The 20,080-nt window shown below is 36.5% G+C and overlaps 1 protein-coding gene across 1 annotated transcript in view; it reads left to right on the top strand.

The window, feature by feature from the left end:
• The window catches only part of SLC17A6 (solute carrier family 17 member 6), a 32,703-nt gene extending 13,846 nt beyond the window's left edge, over positions 1-18,857 (top strand). The window contains exons 4-12 of the mRNA XM_074148832.1: positions 7,027-7,141; positions 8,943-9,030; positions 9,130-9,216; positions 10,125-10,267; positions 12,528-12,677; positions 15,693-15,825; positions 16,531-16,641; positions 18,039-18,166; positions 18,525-18,857. Of these exons, the coding sequence (XP_074004933.1) occupies positions 7,027-7,141; positions 8,943-9,030; positions 9,130-9,216; positions 10,125-10,267; positions 12,528-12,677; positions 15,693-15,825; positions 16,531-16,641; positions 18,039-18,166; positions 18,525-18,857 (1,288 nt within the window). The remainder of the gene's footprint in view (positions 1-7,026; positions 7,142-8,942; positions 9,031-9,129; positions 9,217-10,124; positions 10,268-12,527; positions 12,678-15,692; positions 15,826-16,530; positions 16,642-18,038; positions 18,167-18,524) is intronic.
• The last annotated feature ends 1,223 nt before the right edge of the window (positions 18,858-20,080 follow it).

Here is a 20,080-nt window from a genome sequence, read left to right as displayed (position 1 = left end):
TGCTCTGAGCAGTCCAGATAAAATCAGCTGTAACACGTCAGAAAACACTTCACAAAGCAGTACAGATGTAGCGTTAGAGTCCAACACATAGCAGTTATTCTCCCAACCAGCTCCACAAAACATTTGAAAGTTAAAACCACAGATGATTTCTTTGATAAGTGTATTATATATCTCTAAATCAACAGAGGCAGTTGAATCACAGCCTAAGCCCTGGAACTCAGTAAGGTAATTTGAATGAGATGGTCTTGGATGAAACATGATCTAGCAGATTACATATTTAAAGAGCAAGACATCCCAAAGCTAATGAGCTAGAAGGAATGAGTCAGAGTTTTATCTTGACATATATGGGTATAATGAGTTGTAAAATGAAACCGCAGGTTTGAAAGATTCCCCAGCTGAATTCAAACAGGAGAGAGAGCGGGTTCGTAGGGTGATCAAATGAATGAAGAATGAAGAATGAAGAAGATGAGGTGAAGAGGGCCTGGCTTTCTTAGCGAGGGAAAAGAAAGAAGATAGAATTGCTATTGGGGTAAACTGCAGAGATTAAAACCGCTGAAATAAAACAGCATGCGTACAAGATATCTATTGGATGTAAGAAGTAACAAGCTGGAAAGGACTTCAAAATAAGTAGGACAAATGCTAATTACTTCTGAGATGGAACCTGATCTGCTTATGAAAGGATGATGTAATGCACTTGCTGGTAAGAGCAACGATCAGAATTCAATGACCCAGGACTCTTACGTTCAGCATCAATTGCAATGATGCTGTCATCCAACAGTGCCCAAGTTTTTCATAAAATACACACTGACGTATCAAAAATAGGTCTGTGAACAGGAAAGGGAAGGCGCACCCTGAAAACTATTTAGGGTCTTGGTTTGATCTGTGTGAGTCAGTGGCATCAGTGGGGCTTGGAGAAGGCAGAAGGCTAAAGGGACTACTGATACACATGGACTTAGTCTGTGCATGGCATTTCACCCTGGCGCTTAATCCAGTCCTTGCATGGTCCATTTTGCTAAAAGACTTGTGAATATTGTGGGATTCATTTATCATCAAAGCTGGCAGATCAAACCACAGCAAATTCAGGTCCTCAAAATGTTCATGTTCCTTATCAATGTGGGTAGAGACACACTTTGTAAGAAGGGAAGCGTTCACTGGCAGCTGAATGCCTGAAATTTCTATATACTCAGTCACTGCATAACTCAAAGAAAAAAATAAGTTAAAAAGGATGATCACAAATTGTCATTGCTAGCAACATTTGCAGAAGGAAGGATTCTGAAAAACTGCTGGATGCCTACAGGCATTCCAGCTAACTCCTGGCCTGTTTCTCCCTAGACACTATGTTTTACTGAAAAAAATTAAGCATTTATTCAAGCATTCAGCCTTGCATTTCCTCCCAGACAAGAAATTCTTTGTGTTGCACAAAAAAAAAAAAGTAATCAGGTCTATGTTGGGTTTTTGGCCTTTTCTAGGAGGAGATGTGTCAAAGATGAATGATAGTAGGCAGAGTAAAAGATAATAAATTTTAGAATCTTGAGCTGACAGAATAGTCTAAAAAATCACTTGGTGTGATACATGTTCAGCTGCCCAGAGCTGCTGCTGCGCTGGGACTCTACCAAACAAGCGCTGTTCAAGAAAGAACATCAAAGGGTAGTCAAGACCCAGTTTATTTTTGTATATGTTTGATAAAATAAGTCCTTTTTTTTTTTTTTCCCAGCATATTCTATGTGTTTTCTGTTAGGAAAAGGAATGGCAATAACCAGCTCACCAACTTGAATCCAAACAAATTTGATTATTGTTTTTTAATGACAAGAGTTTTCATCTCATCTTTAGACTAGGTTGGGAAATCTTTGCAAGGAAAACTCATGTTTTCACTTGTCTTTAGCTCCTACCCTTGCCTATACTCTATGAAAAAGGTTTAATCTTTGTTTACAAATAAAGTATTTGTTCAATACAGATACTTTACCCAATGAAAATAAAGTCCTCTATAATACGATCAGTATGACAGCAAAATTGTCAAGTGTAGAGGTTGTATGTCCCAGGAAAGATCATGGGCTACATTTTCCATAGGCTCCTGTTTACAGTAAGAATAAACCACCTTATAATATTTTGATTTAATTTATCATAGCAGTGTGAAATGCTTTCACACACCTTTCTCCCTCCCACCATGATTCCCTAGCAAACTAACAAAATAATAAAACTTTCCTATTGTGTAGATAGGTCTTCTATGAAATGATGATCTGTGGTTTTTTGGAGGTGAAAACTATTCAACAACATTCCTGAAGGAATTTTCTATTAAAGCCATTGAAAACTTCTTTGGGTTATCATGAAGAGTGATGTGAAACCTTCTATGCCTTCATAGTTCTCAATGTAAATTCATTAAAATATCTGCTATCTTGTTCTGTAGTTGTCAGTGACCAACTCTTACTATTCTTTAATTATTTTGGATTTTAATGACATGGCATTCATAATTGATTAGCATATATTTAAACATCTTAAATCTACAGTATTTTCTATTTTAAGTAAATACTAAAATATGCTATTTTGAACATACAGAGTTACTATTTGATTTTTTTAAAAAAAAAAAAAGATAAACTTTAGTTAAGGTACTTCATATACTTTAGAACAGACACATTATTAGCTTTCCGTAACAGGTTTTTTTTTTTTCACAAAGTTGAACCACATATCTGGAGAATAAAGAGGCATAGATAATTGTGGATTTTGTCAATTATATTAAAAATATAAACACAAATAGACGTAAAATAAATACATAAATAACATAAATAGAAATTCATGCATTCCTCAGACAGGTGAGGAATTGACTCCTCCCCACAGACTTATGAAAGGGGTTTTAGCTTTATGGAGTCATTATAACAATTTTCACTCCCAGTCACTGGGGTAAAAGGATGCCTCCGACCAGGACCCCTTACTTTCAGATATCATATGTGTAACCCAGTACGTCACCCATCTGGCGTTCAGCATTTGGCGCGCATCTGTGCTCCCACTGGTCTCAGATCACTTTTTGAGCTGGCACTTCTTCCAGCCGAGTAACAATATCTATAAAGCACTTCCACGCACAATGCTCATGTAATATGAATTGCCTGGAAAAGGTAGATGAGAATAGTGGGGCTGCACAGATGCCGAGTTAGAAATCCAGAGATGAAAATAAATACTTTCTCTGTAGTTTGTCCCCAAAGAGAAAAATGAGCCAATTGGCTTGAAACCCAAAAAGATTAATTCCCTCTGCAACCCCATTCCATTCTAAGCATTTTTCCTGAATTGTCAGTCTCATTTCCTTCCTCTGCTCCCATCCCAAATGTCTCTTAGTCAAATATGATTTTGCTATTATTGCTACTTGTATTACAGGAGGACTAAGTCACAGCTCATGACCTTCAGATAATGCCAATGTCAGTAAAACACTGAGGATCAATGTTAGATTCTGTCTTTTGGGACTGAGTCCACCGAATCTAGAAATAGAAATAGATAAACAAAGCATAATTTTTTGTTTCAGGGCTTCTTCTGGTCACTTCTGAGGGCCAGGCTTTATCTTTTTTTTTTTTTTTCTTTTTCCCCTCCTTGACCTATTACTACTGTATTTATTAATTTATTTTCTGTATATGGATATGTTCTCCTTTATATGGTTATAGCAGTTGCTGATTTGGGGTCAGAAAGGAATTTTCCCCCAGGTCTGGGGACTGCTGAAGGCCTATCAGGGCATCTTCATTCCCTCCTAATGTCCAGGGCGAGGATGATGACAATGTCATTGGCCTCTCCTGCTCTGCCTCTGTGGCATACTGTAGCTTTCCCAGAGTTTACCTTCAATCTGTTAAAGCTCTTCATTTGTGCCATGGCATTAAAATATGTTTTGTGGGGTTTGAAGTGTGTCCATCATGAAATGGATAAATAAAACTATGGAACCCCACATACTGTCAGTTTGCCATGTAAACAAAGGTCTTAAAGAAAAACATGGTTTCTAACCCACGTTGACACTGCAGCAAAATTGTGTAAATGAGAATTGTTTGAGAAGAAGAAATGAAACTAAAGAGCATAACAGATCATAAAATCATGAGCTTAATAAAAATAACAAGAAGCTAAACACAAAAAAAGAACAACACAATTTTGAGGTTTGATGTACAGGTCAGTAAAATGCCTTAGGAATGCCTTAGGAACAATCAGAATGTTAAATTTCCAATTAAATATATTAGAATGTGAGCAGCATTCAAATATATTTAGATTTATTGTAGCTGAAAATCATTTTTATTTGATCTAAATCATAATAAATGTAGTCAGCTGAGATATTTAAAACAATAAAACAGTAAGTTTGTACAAAAAGCTATCATAATACTCTGTTAGGAAGAAGAATTTAGTATTTATGGAAGTGAAATAAATGTAACAAGACAAAAGAGCACAAAGGAGAAATACTGATTATATTTATGGATGTGCATTGGAAGATACAAAGGAAATGTAGGAAGAAGTATTTGCTCTTGCTGAAGAGTTATGGAGGAAACTGATGCCCTAAAATAGGTGTGCACTAAATTGATGGTGCCGCTTTTAATATGCAGTCAAGAAGAAGGATAAAAAAGCCATTTCTGACAAGAATAATAATTTATCTCTAATTTATTCTGCCCTTAAATCTATAGATTTTTTGGTGAAACATTGATCTGTTTCTGAGAAGGCTGTTCCGATAAAGCATAGTTCCGAGAGAGAATTGACTTCCAAGTGACACTGTGGAATTATGTCATTATCTGCTCCTTGATGGAACTAAAAATTCACTAGTTCTTGTGTGTCTAAATACAGGCAAAATTTTCATTTGGAAGATGCATGTCTCTGATCATTCCTTAAATTACATTTTCCTTTCTCTTCTAGAAAGAACAGACTCAATGAAACAGTTTCTCTTTAGTGAACGTGAGAACAAAGGCAATTCTAGGAAACCCAGCTTTCAGTTGCGGCAAACAGAAGCTGATTTCAGATATAGAATTGAAAAACTAAAGTATATTTCCTCAACAAAACAGTTATATACCATAACAATTTTGCAAACCTTATCATTAGAAAGAGATGGCATTCTCTAATATTCTACCTTAGCATGATTTTAACAGGAATAGTGATTTAGAAAGAGTTGCACTGCTTCACACTAGCTTTGATCTGCTCCAGCAAGTCTATGCACAATCACATATTTAAAACCGTATTGCTGCATTAGGCATTTAGATAAATACTTATTCAGAAAAAGTAGCAGGAAAGTCAACAAACCAAGCAGTCCTTTCTGCCTGCTTGCAAACAAATATGGATTTTCTCAATGAATCCTTAGAACAGTTACAGTCTATTACTGTACAAAATTTGCTAATAGGAACATCTAACTTTTTAAAAGAATTTGTGAAAATCACAAGCAAATCTCCTATGAGTCTAAAATTCTTCTCACTAATAAATAAATAAATAAAGCAAATGAAAACCAAGACACCATTGTGCTTTATGTGAACATATGGGGAGTACTGAAAAATAAGGAAATGAACTGCACGTACCTTTGGAGTAAAAACTTACACACAAAGAAATTAAAAGTAAAGACAGAATTCAGGCCAAAATAGTTCACACAGTGCAACACAAACACATGCACCAGTCAGTCCCAGTAAATGTGCTGAACACGCTGCCAAACAAAGCCAGAAATGTGCTGCACAGCCAGCTAGATCTTGTTTAACGTGAGATGGGGATCACAGGGAGCACAATGAGCAGACCAGATATAGAGCTATTTAACAAAGCCTCCTTACTGTGCCAAGAAGCTTTTTTTTTTTTTTCTGCTGCCCTTTAATATTTGTCAAATAGAAGTGGAGTGTACTCAGTTTGCTATTTAAAGATTCGTGTCAGTGGCTGTAATTCTAAATAGAGAATGTGAAACATAGATGTCTTGGAGGAGATTTTTTTTGTCTTGAAACTTATCGCTGCTTCCTGCTTCTTTAGCCCAAGGTCTGTTTCTCACTAAGTTATGGTACTGTACTAATTTCTGGAGAACACATGCTTAGGTTAAAGGTTTCTGTCAAATCAGTTCCACATCAGATACCGTGATGTCATATGTTAAGACATCTCTAGGATTTATCTTAGCATTACATAGTTTTGTATAAAGAAAGTGGCCAGTCATTGCTGCTGGCTTCATCCCTTTGCATAGTTCCACTGAAAGGAAAAAGGGGGGGGTGTGTGTGTTTATTATTTCCACAATAAAGGAATGAATGAACATTAAAAAATGATATAATAATGCTGAGGAATAGGCTTCCTCCTACAAGGAGTAGATATTATTTGAATCAAATTAAAATTCAGTCAAATAAGTGGAATTTTGAAAATGGACCATCGCTTCACACAGTTATTTAGACCTTATAATGTGCTTTATTTGAAGCAATTCCTAGGATGCTGTTGGAATCAAAATCAGCAATATTCAATGACTAGCCTCTGAAAAACCAGCAGAAAGAATGATTTGTTTTCTATGGATATGTGTTTCCAGATCGATTAGCTCTTGTATCTAAGAAAATCCCAGCTTTGTTTGAAATTCTTCCTGCTGCTTTGGCATTTATCAAAGTGGATTCTCTTCTGCTTTATAAGTAGCGAATGCATGGTGCCACTTTCTTACAATTAAAGCACTAATGAGAATCTCTCTTTTACTTGGCCACCTGTTTTAGCAAACCATTCGGAGACCTAATTTCTAATTTCTCTAGAAGATGGTGAATTCAGTCAGATTTGGTTGAAATAGGTGTGAAAATTAACTAAAGGAAAGAGTGGGGATGCATAGGGAGAGTAAGATCTATACCTGTGACTGCGTAAGATGTATTTCGTTAGGAAATTACGGTCCATGTTTGGTCTGGGTCTTATCAGTCAAGTTATTACACCAGATGGAAGTAGACATCAATCCTGTCCAGCAGTTAGTATATTCTCTACATAAAGAACATATGTTTAAATACATCTATATTGATATGTGAGCATATGTGGAACAAGTCAATTGGAACAACACTGAAGTTACTTCCTTCCCTTTTTCTTTTCCCACCTTTGCAGGGTATTTGGTGCTGCTATACTGCTGACATCTTCCCTCAACATGTTAATACCGTCTGCAGCCAGGGTGCACTATGGGTGTGTCATCTTTGTTAGGATCTTGCAGGGCCTTGTAGAGGTATGGAAAAATTATAAAATAACCAGTAAATGTGATAGATGCTTTTTAGCTTTTAATTAGCAATTGTAACATTTCAGGGGAAAGTAAAAATTGCTTGCAGTTTGTTATTGATTTTCAGTGTAATGGATCTCAATGTATGAAATACAGCTCTTCGATTTCCCTTCATCTAAATCTCGCATTTATACCTACAAGAGCTTCTATCATAGGGCCTGACCATGCTCTTGTTGGTATGAATGAGAGATTTACCGTGATATAAGAGAGAAAACAATTGAGCCTGTCTTCTAAATGTCTTTTTCTTCCTTCCTTCCTTCCTTCCTTCCTTCCTTCCTTCCTTCCTTCCTTCCTTCCTTCCTTCCTTCCTTCCTTCCTTCCTTCCTTTCTTTCTTTCTTTCTTTCTTTCTTTCTTTCCTCAAAGACAGATTTTTAAGCCTGTGATCACTGGTTTTTTGTTCCTCAGGGCTACACACTTCTGTTGCATGAGCCGATTTTAACTCATGTGCTTTATTGTATAAAAAGACTCCAAAAGAGGGTGCAGAATGCGCCTGGAAGTTAGGTAACTGCCCATCAAGTTCTTAAAGTATACATGTATAAATATGGATCCATTCCTGAAAAGTGATCTGCACGTACAGAGCTGTGCTTGACTGCAAAGAGGAGAGGAACAGAAGCAAGTGGGTAATTACAAAATAAAATAGCTCTTTTAGACCCACTCATTCCTGTGACACTATTCAAAGGACTTGTGAATGCAAAACACCTCAAACAGGACTGTTTGAAGAAGTTTTACAATAAATCATGACAATCTTAAGATTAAGTCTTTATATTTTTTTTTTTTAAATAAAAGACTGAAATGAACAAGAAATTGGCGATAGGACCTTCTTTCAAAACAGAAGAATGTATTTTAAAACCTTTTTGTATATTGAGATTGATAATTTCAACATTTATGATAATCTCATCATTTGCCAAAAGTTATTAATTTTTTCTACTTATCGCATAGGAAAAAACCCATCAAATTAAGAGAAAAGGGACTGTATATAACTATGCATACATCATAATAATTTTTAAAAATTATTTTTGTGGAAAATTAATGTATATTTAATATTAAATTTTCTAACATTTCAACACTGCAAGATGCCAGGATTTCTGTGTAGTTTTCCTATCATTAAGTTAAAGGCTGGTTTTGAAAAGAGACCTAAAAATAGCTGGTTTAATATCAAACCAACTAATATCACCCAATTATTTGCTTTAAGTGCTCAAGAAGGTTCATTAAAGACAAAGGTAGTGAAAAACTTCTCTCTTACCATTATATTTTTAAGCTCTTATTGATCTTATTTTCTAGTTTTTAAGCAGTGAATCTGTAATCTGTATTTCCTAAATTATTTTTAAATGTTAGATCAAAAAAATGTTAGAAGGCCACCAAAACTGAGGGTTGGAGAAATGAGCTCAGTATTAGAAAGACTCCAGAGTGTCTGTGTTTTCATCCTTCCTATGACTTGGGTACTTGTGCATTAAGATTCTTTCTGTTTAATTCTTTGCAATTCTTTCCTAGAAGGGGGAGCAAAAGGAAATAATTGTGTTTTATATCTGTTTCATAAAGCCTCTTTAATGATTTGGAATGATATACAAAACCCATTTCAACTTTAATAGAAGTTGAAGTTTTTCTAATGCTGTGCTCAGACTTGACTATAGAAATACAAATCATTCTCAACTTCTTGTTTGTAGCAATTAAAAAAAAATAAATCATGCAAAGACAATGAACTGAGTGATTGATCAGCATTAGCTAACTTGTGGCACGCCCATTCCCCAGGGGGTCACCTACCCTGCCTGCCACGGTATTTGGAGCAAGTGGGCCCCCCCATTAGAAAGAAGTAGGTTAGCAACCACTTCCTTTTGTGGTAAGTAACTTCCTATTTTTGTCTCTCTTTCATTTGTAATGTGGAAGTGTTTTGAGACTGAATTTTTCTCCCCTTTCATCCACACGTCTTGTTTTGTAGGTTCCTATGCGGGAGCTGTTATTGCAATGCCTTTAGCTGGAATTCTAGTGCAATATACTGGGTGGTCTTCTGTGTTCTATGTGTATGGTATGCATTTTTTCTCCTCTCACTCCAATATTGTATGACCTTACTCTACCCTTTCTAAAAATGTAAAAGCTACTGTTAAGAGGCCCAAAAAATAGAGAAGCAAGTCTGTAAAGCTAAAAATACAGCCTAGAGAAAACGACAATGAAAGAACAGAATTTAAAGGAGAAAGTAGGAAAGCAATATTATTAAATAAGAAGAAAGCTAGTTCATGGTGAAACCTTCACCACTTCTAGTACAAGTACTGCAAACTGCTATGCAGATCTGTAGAATCTCAGATCATGTAATGTCACACTTTCATTTATACAACTGTAAGTTTAGAGTACCTGCCCTGACTGAGATGTCCTGATCTTTATCTAAAGACTTCTATAACCTCATTCACAGTAGTTGTGCTACCTTAACTTACAGTGATGAAAAAAAAGTGTCCCAAAGGATTTCATTCTGCATTGAATGAAGGGGAAACCTTATTGAAATTTGATAAATTACTCAGGAAATGCATTGCTATGTTAAAAACAACGCCACAAGCTTGTATTTTGCAGGTAAAAAATTTAGTGTAGTAAGCAAACAACAGTGGCTTAAAGCAGAATGGAACTTCATTTACAGTCTGGTGAAATGAAATGGAAGCAGTTGCATTGCATTGTGTTGTGCAAATTGATGTTAAAATACCAGTGAATATTCACTTACAGTGAAATCATTCTGTAAATGAAACAAAGAAGACTTCACTGTGGTCCAGCTCTGCATGTATTTTGCACAAATATTGTTTGCAGGATCCAACTCTCTGTTAGAATGACTCAGTAGAAGAGCAGTAACAACAAGTCCTGCTTAAATTCATTACAATTATTGACAGCTTTTTTCCCCTTATTTGTTGCTTTACTGTACATCTTTGTAAAGTCTTTCTTTCCATTCCAAAGGGAGCTTTGGTATAGTCTGGTACATGTTTTGGCTTTTGGTTTCATATGAGAGTCCTGCAAAGCATCCTACCATCACAGATGAAGAAAGGAGGTACATAGAAGAAAGTATTGGAGAGAGTGCCAACCTCCTAGGTGCAATGGAAGTAAGAATATTACTCATACACTTGTTTCCTACGAGATAGTAGTAAAACTCAAAAACCCCAAGTAGAAACAACAACAACAAAATCAACCATCCTTCTTCGTTAAGACAGAATAACACGTTTCATACAATTGGATCTTTTGAGGGGTGGGGAGATCTGAAATCTGTTGGTGGATTTCTGAGCGGCTATTGCTTCTGCACAAAGAGAATCATAGAATCATAGAATGATTTGGGTTGGAAGGGACCTTTAAAGGTCATCTAGTCCAATTCCCCTGCAATGAGCAGGGATATCTTCAACTATACCAGGTTGCTCAGAGCCCCATCCAACCTGACCTTAAATGTTTCCAGGGACAGGGCATCTATCATGTCTCTGGGCAACCTGTGCCAGTGTTTCACCACCCTCAGCACAAAAAAATTCTTCCATACATCTAGTCTAAATCTTCCCTCTTTTTGTTTAAAACCATTACCCCTTGTCCTACTGCAATAGGCCCTGCTAAAACAATATATATAATAATACATATCCTATACAATCCCTTCTGGAAGGTTTTCCTTTTCCTAAAAGTAAACTGGAAGGAAAGCACTACTTAGTGTCTCTTGAGGTCCTCAAAATATCAGAAAAAAAGGCAAATCCTGACTATTCCATGTTTCATTTGCAAGAAATACTGCAAGTTGCAAAAGAGCATACTAGGAGAGCCATAGAAACATTCCCCATTATCGTGATAACTTTACTGGAAATGTGCTATCAAGCCTCTCATAATCTGACTTAGTTCCGTACTGGATGAGTTCTCAAAAACTCCTAAAAAACAGTTATGAACTCAGAGCCTTTTCTAGCCACTCTAGTAATCTATCATGTTAAAAAATAATTTTCTTATTTCTTTACCTACCTATTGAAAAGCTTTAAAGAAACTATGACCATACTTGCTAACTCAAGAAAGTAAAAAAAAATTAATTGGTTCTTAAGCCTCACTTTATCTGCTCAAATTTTTACACTATCCATGCCCAGTAGACCCCCACTACCACTCTCCAATATGTTTTCGAATTCATCGGAACATTGGTTCTTGATTGAACTCAGGAATAAACCATTTTTCTCTTAGTAAAAAAACTATGCTACAGATTAAATAGGGAACTGGAAATATTACAGAGTCATTTTGTTGATAGCTGACATTTTTAGGTGTTCTTGAGGTAGCATCTGTGTTGATGTTTAGCAGCAGTCAGCAGAGTTCATGGTTTCTTATGTAAGTGCTTTTGAAAATCTTAGGTGATATGAGATACTTCAAAGGATGTCCATATAATTCTAACTTGGACTGGATAATTTATGTCTATTTTTTATTGTTGTTTTTTAATTAAACATTTTTTGGAAGTGATTCGTTTATATCAATAGTTCATTTGCTTCTAAAACATTTAGGCTGAAATTCTTCCCACAATATCAGGTTGGCTTTTTTGGTTGGCTTCTCATTAATTAAGTCACACTCTCACTTAAGTGTAATTTAACAGGTATACAAGGTATTGCATACATCCATCTATGGGCTCTTTTTCTTTGAAGAAAAGCCACAGTAGACAAATCAACAGTAGATTAAATACAGCCTGAAACCTTGCTGAAGCGATTTTCTAACACTCATCTGGGTCTAGATCCTGTATTTGGATCAACACAGATGGACAGAACCCTGGGCTCACGGAGAGGTGTTGAGACTCAGCAGGATTGTAGTTCTGTCCATCTGTCATTTCTTTTACATTATGCAATTCATTTTAAAGCTAAAATACAATAAACAAAAAATATATTGACCAAGCAGTTTCAGCTGAGGCTTGATAAAAAATTATTCAGAATGCTGGGATTAAGATTTAAATGCTAAAAATAAATCGGGATGAAATTGTGTACTTACAGTGTGAAATCTGACTGTTGCCTCAGATACAAAAACATGGTCTTTTAAAGATATATTATTATTTTGGACTTAGTATGTTCATGTTTAAATGATTGAGATAATGACACTTGTACATGAGTGTTGTGATACAGCTAAGTATCACTGAATTTCTCCACTTCTGCACTTTGCAGTAATTTTTACTGCTTATGTTTTTAAATTAAATCTTGATCATTCAAACATGGATGCATGTACTTTATGTTAATTGAAGTCATTGGAATTCAGATATATAAAGCTGTGCATATATGAGCTTGTTGGACTATAGGTAAAAATAACGGATAGGAAAAGGGAAGAAAGATAGCTGATAATGACCAAAATGGTGACTGGATCCCCCTTTCTGTGTTTCAGAAATACAAAACTCCATGGAGAAAATTTTTTACATCTATGCCAGTCTATGCAATAATTGTTGCAAACTTCTGTAGAAGCTGGACTTTTTACTTGCTGCTTATTAGTCAGCCTGCTTACTTTGAGGAAGTCTTTGGATTTGAAATAAGCAAGGTATGTAAAAATAATGTAAAGTTTTTATCTCAGCTAAAGAAATATCAGAGCTACATTTGTAGTATTTATTAGGAGGAGGAAAGAAAAGTCTTCTGCGTCTTTAGCATGGATTTATAAGTCTTAACTCTTATCCCTCCCGGTTACTGCTCCCTTGACCAGTGCATGTAAGTGAAGTAACAACAATGACAAAGGATTGGACAGGGGAAGGTGAAGGCAGGAGGAGATTTAGTGATGATCGACTTGGGGCCATATTGCAAAAAGACCTTTAGTTAAGTGCTTGAAACCAGATCATGCATGGTATTAGAAGGGTATTGAGACACCCGTTACGCTTCTGTCCCTGACACCCCAGGGGATGCAGGTTCCCACCAAAGCTGTAAAGGAAGTATTGACAAGTGGTTCCATTTTTCCAGGTGCATTTTACAAAGCAGGACCACCTAGTTTTAGGAAGGATAGTACAATTTATCACCTTTCTATATCCTCTTTTAATGTGGTGAGAGTATATAGTCAGCTTTCTACTAATACAGATTTCCTTCTTGTGAAAGTCACAGGGGCTTGTGCTTTTGAGATCCCTGTACTCTTTTGATATTGTTCCACGAGGTATTGTCACCCTTAATTGTGGCATAAGTAACAATTAGATGAGTGGCTTCCGAAGTGTTGCCTTATTATGGAGTATTATCAAAATTATCACAGAATCACAGAATCTTCTTGGTTGGAAGGGACCTTTGAGATCATGGAGTCCAACCACAAAAAACCAACCAACCAAACAAAAAAAACCCAAACCAAACACCAAAACCAAAACAAAAACAAAAAACACACAAAACAAACACCCACACCCCACACCCACCCACAAACAGACACAAACCAACAATCTCAGGCACTAGAGCATGCCCTGAAGTGCCACGTCTACATGTTTCTTAAATACCTCCAGGGATGGCGACTCCACCACCTCCCTGGGCAGGCTGTTCCAGTGCCTGACCACCCTCTCAGCAAAGTCATTCTTCCTAATATCCAATCTAAACCTCCCCTGCCTCAACTTCAGACCATTTCCTCTGGTCTTGTCATTATTCCCTTGGGAGAAGAGGCCAACACCCACTTCTCTACACCCTCCTTTCAGGGAGTTGTAGAGGGCAATGAGGTCTCCCCTCAGCCTCCTCTTCTCCAAACTTAACATGCACAGTTCCCTCAGCCTCTCCTCGTATGACTTCTAGACCCCTCACCAGCTTGGTGGCTCTCCTCTGGACACGCTCCAGCAGCTCAATGTCCTTCCTGTAGTGAGGGGCCCAGAACTGAACACAGCACTCGAGGTGAGGCCTCACCAGTGCCCAGTACAGAGGCACCATCACTTCCCTCCTCCTGCTGGCCATGTTATTCCTGATACAGGCCAGGATGCCGTTCGCCTTCTTGGCCACCTGGGCACACTGCTGGCTCATGTTCAGCCGGCTGTCCACCAACACCTCCAGGTCCTTTTCTGCTGGGCAGCTTTCCAGCCACTCTGCCCCAAGCCTGTAGCGCTGCCTGGGGTTGTTGTGACTGAAATGCAGGACCTGGCACTTGGCCTTATTGAACCTCATCCCATTGGCCTTGGCCCATTGATCCAACCTGTCCAGGTCCCTTTGTAGAGCCTGCCGATCCTCAAGCAGTCAACACTCCCACCTAGTTTGGTGTCATCTGCAAACTTACTGAGGGTGCATGTGATGCCATCCTGCATTTAAAAATGGGCTTCCATCTTTAGCTGGAGTTACTTTAAGAAGCTTGAAATATCATCTGTTATGTATGCAATAAGAATGGTCACATCCTACACAATTAATCTGATCATTTTGCTCTAGAAGATTTTTCTTAGAGTGTATTCAGAGAAATACAGAGCTTTGTAAACAATAAAACAGCAAAGCCAGTTTTCACCTGCTGTGGATGCTCATAAATGAATAGTTATCATTTAGTGAGGAACACCTCAAAGCAGTAACTGCAATCTCATACTTACCTCATAGTTAATATCTGGTTTATTGGGAGAAACATCTATTAACATGAAGCTAGCTGTCACAACAGAGTTGTCACATATATAAACTGCAATGAAATGCACCATTTCACAACTTTAATTGAAGAGTGGAGAAAACTTGTTTTCTTTTTGTTCTCACAGAGTCTGTCTGCTCTGCACGCTGATGTAACTCAAGTCAGACATCAGGCTGGCTGATGCACTGTTCAGACAGGAATTATGCAAAAACCCCTGTGCTTGAGCACTTTTGCAGATATACACAATAATCAGAATTCCCAATTAGAATAAAATGCCACGTGTACTAAAAGAAATTATCTGCAAGGTAGTTATGTTGACAGGAGATAGGAGTTGGTGGTTCATGCCATGCCCACAGATCCTGCTTTGAAGGAATGGTCTTCAAACATATCACTATATCTTGCAACAGTCATCACAAAATTCCTATGTCTTACTTTGCTAGTACGTATAGCATTTTAAATATTGTCAATGGATATGTAGTATGTTATCTTCTATTACATAGAGTTTCTGAGACCTATCTTTTGCCCATGTGAAATTCGAAGCTTCAAGCATGGCCAGAAATCAAAGGCAACTGGCCATATTGCATGTGAGGATGATCCACAGGGAATCTGTCTAGACATGTTAGGTTTGCTGGGCAATGCAACGCCAAACACATCACCAACAGAAATGTAGCCATTCAGTTCAAACACACATTTCATCATAAATTTTCTGAAAAGAGGCAGAGGAGCCGTAAGCCAGCACATTAGCTTAACTATAAACTGTGAAAACAATCTATAAACAAAAAGCCTCACGGCATCAGATGTTTTTAAAAACTCTGGCTGTCCATAAAATACAATGACATCTTAAGATCACAAGTTTTATTCATTTAATAAATAAAGTTAAGATTTTTGGTTTTAGCACAAAGCCTGAGATTGAAGAGAAACAATTAATTAGTTGCTGAATACTTCAGAAAATGAAGACTCAATATGTTGTTATGGTTTCTACTCTGCTAATTGGAATTATTATTTTAGGTGGGTATCTTATCTGCTGTGCCACATTTAGTGATGACAATTATTGTTCCTATTGGGGGACAAATTGCAGACTTTTTAAGAAGCAAGCAGATTCTTTCAACCACTACTGTGAGAAAGATAATGAACTGTGGAGGTAAGTCTTCCTACTTTGTTTAAAAGTTTCTTGTACAGATTCAATGTCCATATAGTACGCTGGATTCAGTAAAAAAATGGTGTGGTTTATGCAATGCTTTGTGCATTATTATTTTTTTTTTGTGTTACAGATATGGTTACTAAATAAAAGTGATCACAGTTATTCATATTCTGGGTTTCAATCTAGGTGTTTGGTGTTTGAAAAAGCACTTAGTCTGTTAAAGAAACAGATGAGCTTTTTGGGGGTAATTTGCCTGCCCTTAGCTACTTACTGAATCTTAGCTCCATGTCTAAACACCCTCTGCAGTAAGAGAGCCCAAACAACTACCTGAGCTTGCATATTTGACTTCTGAGGGGTTAAAGTCACATCAGCTGGATCCCGACTGTGATAAAGACTGCAAAATTCATAAGCAGGTTAGGTGTATATTCCCATTAGGTTCGGCCGGAATGACCTAACCAAATCACAAGTATTTCTTTTAATCTTAAAACTGACTGTCAGTAACAATAAATTAGCATTCAAAGAACAAAATAAGCATTATTTGAGACAGCAAGAACATGTGTTTTTTAGGGATGAAATACCTGATTATATTCCTGTCTGAGGTAATGTTTTGCCTCTGTCTTCCTATGAAATATTACCTTACTTAAGGTCTGCAATATTTGAGAGTGAATGAAATCTGATGCCTGGTTTTCTTTATGATTTCCCCAGGTTTTGGTATGGAAGCAACTCTTCTTCTTGTGGTGGGATATTCTCACAGTAAAGGAGTGGCTATTTCATTTCTAGTGCTTGCTGTAGGCTTTAGTGGATTTGCCATATCTGGTAAGATTATATTACTGTTATTAGTACATTATTTTATCTTAAGAGATAGAACATCTCATTTGGGTTTTATTCATTGATAGTAATTTAAACAAACCTCAGAATTCCAAATGACATTATTTATGATCATTACAAAGGAAAGTACAATCAGTACCACATCTTTTATATTAGATTATTTTTTTTTAAATACTTCAATCTTTTCTATATGCATTGCGGCAAATTAAACTTTCTTTGCAGTGAGGTGCTAATGTACACCATAGATTTTTCTTGAAACCAAACATATAACACAAGTGATATTATATGATGATATCTAAATTTACATGTCATTGTTTTACTATTTTTTTCCGCTGTGTATTTCTTAATGCTTTGTTAGTGTTCCATTTTTTTATTACTTTGGGGCCTATTTACAGGCAATTTTTTTCTGATTTAAAATTCAGCTCTTCCCCTTTCCTGCTGATATATCACCCCTTTGCCTTTGCCTTTCCCAAACGCAAGTCACCTGGCCTTCCTTTGTTTTCCCACTGTGATCTTTGTATCCTCTCCCATGCTGCTTCCTTATGTCTAAAACAGGCTCTCTTTTCTTTTGTGCCAAACATCTAAACTCTTCTTAATCAAATCTGTTCTTAATCCCACGTATGCTGCAAGGTACCATACCTGTTTTGTACAACTTGAAAAGTATATTGCACTATCCATGTCATAGTGCCTGCCTTTTCCCTTTTATTATCTTTCTGTATCCAAAGATTTGGTTCCTGTTTTCACTTTCTTAAGTGCTTATTTTGGGGAGAAAGGGTTCTGTCACTTCAGAGACGCATGTGTTTTTTCTAAGATTATTTAAATATCTACTGCATAAATTTCAAAAGAATTAAGCTGCTGGAAATGCAAAAGAACAAACAAATATTTATGAAAATAATTAATGAATCAATTATAGATACCCTCTTTTTACTCCCTTCATTTTACCACTCAAGAACAGAAGGGAACTACCTTCTGCTGGACTGTCTGACAAAAAGAAAAATGTGGGCAATAGGAAAGTGGTACAAGCTGCAAGAAGAAATTATAGGTTATTTACAGCATGAAATGTTCATGAATGACACCACAAAATGTGAACTTTCTCCCTGCCTAAATATCTTCTGGGTTTTCTACTCCGCACAGTCACTACCGGGATTTTTTTAAAAAAAGCTGCAGTTTTGGGAAGAAAACACATTTGGTATTCTTTTATAACATATTTTTAAAAGAAAATAAAAACCCAGAGTCCCTGTAGGAACAAGCCTTTTAGAGAAAAAGAAATGCAATTAAACAGCCCAAATACGTCATAATGAACTTGTCAGGTGACAGCATTACTTTTCAGAACTGAAGTAATGGTCTGCCTTTGGTATGAATGTTTGCTGACCTTTGCATTGCAGGATTCAATGTCAACCATTTAGACATTGCCCCGAGGTATGCCAGCATCTTAATGGGGATTTCTAATGGAGTCGGGACCTTGTCTGGAATGGTTTGCCCTATAATTGTTGGAGCAATGACAAAGAACAAGGTAAATGGCAATACAGTTATCAAATCTTCCAGTTTAATACTATCACTTTCAAGAAAAAGGCCTTTCCCTAGTACAACTCACCAAGCTATCTGTATTAGTCTGGGACCTCCATGTGATAGCATCCAGGAACTTGCAAATTTGAAGCATCTTCACTATATGCTCCCCAGGTCAATGCCTTTGTAGGCTAGTGAATAGGGATTTTTCAAAGGAAGATGGATATAAATAATTGGGAACTGGACACTTAAATGTTTCAGCTGTGCTGACTATCACAGCCTCAATCCCTAATTTAAATCTTGCAGCTCAGAAGAGCTAGGTAAGTCTATGCACTAGTCTGATTTAGCAAATTTCTTCTTTACAGACACGTGAAGAGTGGCAGTATGTCTTCCTCATTGCTGCTTTAGTTCATTACGGAGGTGTTATCTTCTATGGCATATTTGCTTCAGGAGAGAAACAACCCTGGGCAGACCCTGAACAGACAAGTGAAGAGAAATGTGGCTTTATCCATGAAGATGAACTTGCTGAAGAGACAGGGGACATTACTCAGAATTATGTAAATTATGGTACCACCAAGTCTTATGGTGCTACAACCCAGGTCAATGGTGGTTGGCCTAATGGTTGGGAGAAAAAAGAGGAATATGTACAAGAGGAAGTACAAGACTCATACAACTACAAGGAAAGAGATTATTCATAACAAACCTAAATATTGGTTATATTTTGTAGTGTTTGTGATTAAATTCATTGTGATTGTTTGCACACAGAAATAAAATGTGGTATAAACATGTAAACACATATCAAACAGGAAGGTCTTACTGTAAAAAAAATACATCAAAGTGCAATCTGTATGAGTTGTGACATGTCATCACTTTCATTAGGTTATATTTGTTCTATAAACATTAGAGTTTTAAGGGTTTACTGGTCAAAACTATAGAGGCAATTAGATACTTGCAGTATACAAGAGCTAAAACTCATAACTAAGGATTAAAGCACAACTAAGCAACCAAGTTGGCACATCTAATGCTCTTTCTAGAAAGCCAAAATTACTTGATCATTAAAAATGCACTTATATATTTGTTACACTGTATTGAAAGAGATTGTGTTAAATACACGCGTTTACTCAGTGCAATGTAGGAATTGTGTGTTTAGTCTAAGACAAGATCTTTCTTAAAGAAGAAAGGTTGAGTCCTAGGCATTTACAGAGGATTGATCCAGTTCCTTTAATGGTAACTGTATCAAGCCTAAAGAACAAATAGGGCATATTGTATGTTTATCGTGATTACATGCTGCAGGCTACTCTGTGATGAATAAAGGAATTATTTAGGAGTTTTATACTTAACGTTTGGGCACAAATTCTTATTTCTGTTCTTTACAGAATCTTATGAAATTATAGGCATTGTCATGTTCTTCCCTGCATCTATCAACTAATATAAAACCAATATATAATGTTAGGTCTGACTTTTCTTGCAGACTGTCAAATCCCTTTATCAAAAAACAAGCTTTATTATTCTATTCTTTACAGTATATTCCAACTTTCTACTGGTGTCTTTAGAGAGAGAAAAAAACCAATATAACATAGAAAAAGATATAGTCTTTTACAAAATTCCAAAGAGAAATTTACTATGAGCAAGTAGCCCTATGAAAAAGGATGTATTTGTTTTGCAGAATATTTTGAAGCCAATAGAAGAAACAGAGAATAATTTAACCCTTATTCTTCCCTTAATAGCTTTCATATTTTTACACATTGTGCCACAGTTGTATACATAGATATAAGTTTATTGAAGATACTGTAATTATAGAAAATGTTGCTATTTTAGAAATCCCTGAAATAAAAAATGTATTAGTCTTTCGATTAAACCTAATAATAATGGACACTGAATATGAGTAACATAAAAACTCACAATAAACCAAAGTGGTAAA

Source organism: Numenius arquata, chromosome 6, assembly GCF_964106895.1.
Source record: "Numenius arquata chromosome 6, bNumArq3.hap1.1, whole genome shotgun sequence".
NCBI lineage: Eukaryota > Metazoa > Chordata > Aves > Charadriiformes > Scolopacidae > Numenius > Numenius arquata.
Note: the sequence above shows the minus strand (reverse complement) of the source record. Positions and strands in the feature narration are given on the sequence as shown.